The sequence below is a fragment of the Pygocentrus nattereri genome, chromosome 22, assembly GCF_015220715.1.
Source record: "Pygocentrus nattereri isolate fPygNat1 chromosome 22, fPygNat1.pri, whole genome shotgun sequence".
In the NCBI taxonomy this organism is placed as follows: Eukaryota; Metazoa; Chordata; class Actinopteri; order Characiformes; family Serrasalmidae; genus Pygocentrus; species Pygocentrus nattereri.
Genome location: NC_051232.1, coordinates 1,514,391 through 1,519,390, shown reverse-complemented (window position 1 = coordinate 1,519,390; position 5,000 = coordinate 1,514,391). Strand labels below are relative to the sequence as shown.

Genomic DNA, 5,000 nt, shown 5'->3' with positions numbered 1-5,000 from the left:
CATATCTTGTAGGAGTCACCTAGCCTAGTGTCTTTCAGCAGTGGTTAAATGCATAAATGAGGATGCGCTCCGCTATTATCTTTGAGAACATGCAGGTGTTCTTGTGCTCCCTTGCAGAATGATGGATTGCTGTAGTTGTGCTGTCATCCTCTCATTAGGTGATCCCGAATGTCACTACATTTAGCAGCACACTTCATGTTTTGTAGGTCTACCTATCGGAATCAACCACCGATTGCACCTTCATGCACACAGTTCAAAAACATTCCTCAACTGTGAGTAAAAGTACTAAAGTATTTCCCTTCAAATGTACTTAAGTATAAAGTAAAAGTACTAAAAGAGTAATTCTGGCTCTGATGTCCTGTTATCATTTTTATAACCAGACTGGCTTCATGAACTCATTTCAGGTGAAAGTCCTCCAGCGTCTCTCTTGGTAAACCAGTCTTTTAATAGAACGTCATTAATTAGTGACGCTGACGTCTATTAAAATGATCAGAAGCACAAAACACTGAAGGTAAACAGTTTCCATCAGGGAGAACCAAGTGGCTCTGAAATCACTTTTTACACACAAGCAAAGTTTCAGTTTCAGATTTATTTACAACTTAGTTCCAAGTTTAAGTTGAATAAAAACTGGCTTTAAACTCAGGATCACAGATGAGCTCCTTTACTATGTTGATCTGTAGGCGTCTGTTCATAAACATAAACCAGCCCAAACTCATTTACTATAAAATGAAATGGTGTTTGTAGAAATTCAGAAAAAAGCCGCGTCAGTCTCGACTGCATATGTGGACATATTTCTATATTGAGCTCTATTTACACAAAGTTAGGTTAGTTCATCATTTATGTTGAACAGACTCTCCCAAAGTTTTACGCTGCTGCGCTGACGTTGAACCGCGTGCTGCACTGGGTCGGTATGACCAACAAGTCAAAACCAGCTCTAAACAAAGTGACCGCTGGGCCCTGATTGGTGCTCTGGCTTTGCGCTTCTTTCGTTTTGACATGTGACGTTTTTATACACACAGAAACCAAAAGGAACGACAGATTTCTCAAAATGTAGGAGGAAAAAGTCGGATATTAGACTCTGAAATGTAGTGGAGTGAAAGGAGAAAGTCCAGAACGGAGAAACTTCAGTACAGATACACCAAAAATACTAAAGTACAGAAACCAATTACATTTACTCAGTTACTCAGTTACTGTCCAGCACTGACTTTAAGCAATGTGGGTGCATGTAGAAGACTGCCCTATTTTTGCTAAACAAGGATGTGTTTGTGTGTTTATGTGTGTGAGTTTGATTGCAGGTTGTCAGTGACTCTATCTTGTCCCCTGGATCTCACCCTTTTTCCTATGGACACACAACTATGCAAAATGCAACTGGAAAGCTGTAAGAATACACACACACACACACACACACACACACATACTCAGCAATAGATGTTTTTTTTCTGGGTATGTTGTAATATGATCAGAAGTGTGCCATCATTTTAAACATTAATAGAACAGTTAACATTATAAACTAATATGCTGAATTATATATACATACATACCTATATAGAGTAGTTTACTAAAGAATGATAGTAGTTATTAGTGTGTCAGCGTAGTAAATATGGGTGTGGCAGTATAATATTCATTGTATTAGTGGAGTACTTGTTGGTGCAGCAGCACAATTGTAAGTACTATGTGTAAGTAATACTAGTCATTGGTGTTTTAGTCGTATTGTCATTGGTATGTCAGCAACACTAATCAGTAATATAGTAATTGGTTTATCACTATGATATTAATTAGCGTTTCAATATAATAGTCACTAGTGTATTAGTATTATGTTCATTAGTATGTCAGTAATAAAGCTAGTATAGTCACTCTAATAGTGAGTAATGAAGTCATTGGTGTGTTGGTATTATGGTTCTTAGCATGTCAGTAATAATAGTGAGTTGTATATAGGGGGCAGTCGTGGGCTAGAGGTTAGGGAACCAGCACTGTGACCAGAAGGACACCAGTTTGATCCCCAGAGCCGACAGCACATGACTAAGGTGTCCTTGAGCAAGACACCTAACCCCCAACTGCTCCCCAGGCGCTGCGGATTGGGCTGCCCACCACTCTGGGCAAGTGTGCTCACTGCCCCCTAGTGTGTGCGTGCTCACTACAGTGTATGTGGTGTTTCACTTCACGGATGGGTTAAATGCGGAGGTGGAATTTCCCAGTTGTGGGACTAATAAGGGTCAATTAATCTTATAATCTTAATCTTAATATTCATTGGTGTGTCAGTATTATGGTCATTAGTATGTCAGTAATAGTGAGTAGTATAGTCATTGGTGTGCCTGTATAATGTGTGTCAGAAGTAGTAATCTCTGTGTGTATACTGACTAGAACCAGTAACAGGTCTATTTTCCTCCAGTAATAGTCATTGGTGTGTCAGGGGAACAGTGTAATGTCAGTAGAGTTGTCGGTGGTGTGTCAGTTATAATGGCCTCTCTGTGTAGTGGTGTGTCATTAGAATAGCTATTGGTTTATCTATGGTGTAATTGCCATTAGTGTGTAAAACAGTGATAATAACAATGGACATTGGTGTGTCAGTAGTGTATGTCAGTAATAATAGTCATTGGTGTGTCAGTATTACTGACATTTCAGTGGCAGTAGTAGTAATCACCGTTGGGTCAGTTGTATAGTCAGTGGACAGTAGGGTCAGTTGTATAGTCAGTGGACAGTAGGGTCAGTTGTATAGTCAGTGGACAGTTGGGTCAGTTGTATAGTCAGTGGACAGTCAGCAGTCATGTATAATAGTAAGTGAAAGGAGAAAAAGAGGTATTTCTGTGTGTGTGTGTGTGTGTGTGTGTGTGTGTGTGTTTTTGTGAGATAAAATATATCGAGCGTTTGTGTGCGCTTGCAGTTGGCTACACCACAAAGGACCTGGTGTTCATGTGGCAGTCTGGGGACCCAGTTCAGATGGATGAAATTGCATTGCCGCAATTTGATGTCAAGCAAGAAGATATTGAATACGGCAACTGCACCAAATTCTATCCTGGAACAGGTACACAAACACAGCAACATGCATCAAACCATAGGCGCACACATACACACTCTCACACTCTTACTCCGGTTTTTTATGGTTTTCTGAGAACTATCAATCCAGTACAAGCATACACACACTCACACACTCACACCCTCCCACGAGCACTTCAACAGAATGCTGACCTCCCATTTCTAAGCGCTCCTAATTTGCGGCTGACTGAATCGATGCTGCTGTGAAGCGTAGCTCTTCACAACTTTCTCACAGGCTCTGAAATAAATAGTGCTTTGAATTTAGCCCTCTCGATTACTGTATGTACATTGGCTCTGCATGAATCAAATACATTATATTTGACACAATTATTAGCAAATGTAATTTAACTGAAAGGCAAGCCTGAGTCATTGTAAAGTCAAGTACATTACATACACACATAGCTTTCTTCAGTAGAACATTTAAAAGCCTGCCGTGGACTGAAAAGCTTTAAAACACCAAACGTGATGTTATTTTATTTATATTAAATATAGGAGGTTTTTTTTATCAATGGGATGAGTGTACATTTGGTTGTTACCTTAACGCTCAGCTCCAGAGATCCTGCGTCTCAACTAAACAATGCAGAGACATCCATGTGTCCCAAAAAGGAATCTGTTTTTGTGTGTGTTTCTTTTTTTAAACCATAAAGATTTTGAGTCAGGTCTCAAAAATCTGGGATGTAAGTCTGAATCGAATCTTGTTGAGTCTGAATTAAGTCTCCAGTCTCTGGAGTGAGTCCAAAGCGAGTCTCGAGTCTGTAAGGTGCCAGTCTTGAATCTGTGAGGTGCAAGTCTGCGACTAGGAACTGAGTCTCAAATCAGTGCAGTGCGTGTCCAAGTTACGTCTCGAGTCTCTGGGGTGTGCGTCTGTGTCAAGTCTCAGACCTCGAGTCAAGTCTCAATGCTTTGAGGTGGGAGTCTGAGTCAAGTCTCGTGGTCTTTAGTCATGAACATTAGTGACGTCTCAAATGGTTACAAGCAATTAAGCTAAATCTGCTCTGAGTCCTCGTGGCTGGTTGAAGATTGGCATCTGAGTTTTGATTTGTTAGTTTAAACATGGGGCTGGAAGTAGAAGTAGCTGTAGGTGTGTGTGTGTGTGTGTGTATATATATATATATATATATATATATATATATATGAATGATCTACTTGGCACACTTGGTTTCTAAAGTAGCTGAGGGATTAAACCCATTTACCAGCAGGAAGGTCCCATGTAGTGACCCTGTGTATGTGTATGTTTTATATCAGAGTCATGATGTAAATAAATAAAGCAGCTTTATGACTGCAGAGCAGGTGCACTGAGCAACTGCATGTATTCACACATTTATTGTTTTGACAGAACCACCAGTCCAGTACAAGCTTATTTGACATACTAAGTCTACTATGATAGCATAAGCTAGCTTAAGTGTGGTCCTCCCATAAGAGTCTTTCCCATTACATAATGCTCCATTCACGGCTTATGTAAGAGAATCAGGCAGCATAAATCTACCTCTCTGCAATCTGTCCCACTTTCGCTCTGTGGTACTCACACAACAGGGCTCTATAAAATCCCCCCACCCTGTTTCTCACACAAGGTCATTGTGACTTAATACTTTATGATCTCTTTTATGCACGCACCTACGCGCACACGCGCACACGCGCACGCCAGACAATAGACAGTAAACCAAAGAATTAGCACCCAAGCATTAAACTGCTTCATGGTAATGATGCTCAGTCTGCTCGAACACTGTAATGTAGCCGTGTCTTTCTCTTTGTCTTTAAGCTTTACACCTAATTCAGGCTTCGGACCAAGTTTCAGCTCACTCTTCAGTAAATCACACCTGCCAGTAGAGGAATCTCTACAACGCAAGCAATTATAAAGCCCCGAGCATAATTCTATTCAAATGGAAGTACTTTACGGGAGAGAAGGGCAAGAAACTGTAAACAATTCAAAGGAAACTCGTTCTTCTTCATTTGTACACTCTGCAGTG

General features: G+C 40.4%; 1 protein-coding gene across 3 annotated transcripts in view; it reads left to right on the top strand.

Annotated features, from left to right (window-relative positions):
* Positions 1 to 5,000, top strand: part of glrba (glycine receptor, beta a) — a 37,189-nt gene that overhangs the window by 16,680 nt on the left and 15,509 nt on the right. For all 3 annotated transcript variants that reach the window (XR_005129315.1, XM_017724921.2, XM_037532578.1), the window contains exons 6-7: positions 1,296 to 1,378; positions 2,882 to 3,022. Coding sequence is in view for 2 of the 3 variants with exons in the window: in XM_017724921.2 (XP_017580410.1) it covers positions 1,296 to 1,378; positions 2,882 to 3,022 (224 nt within the window). In the remaining variant the exon portion in view is untranslated. The remainder of the gene's footprint in view (positions 1 to 1,295; positions 1,379 to 2,881; positions 3,023 to 5,000) is intronic.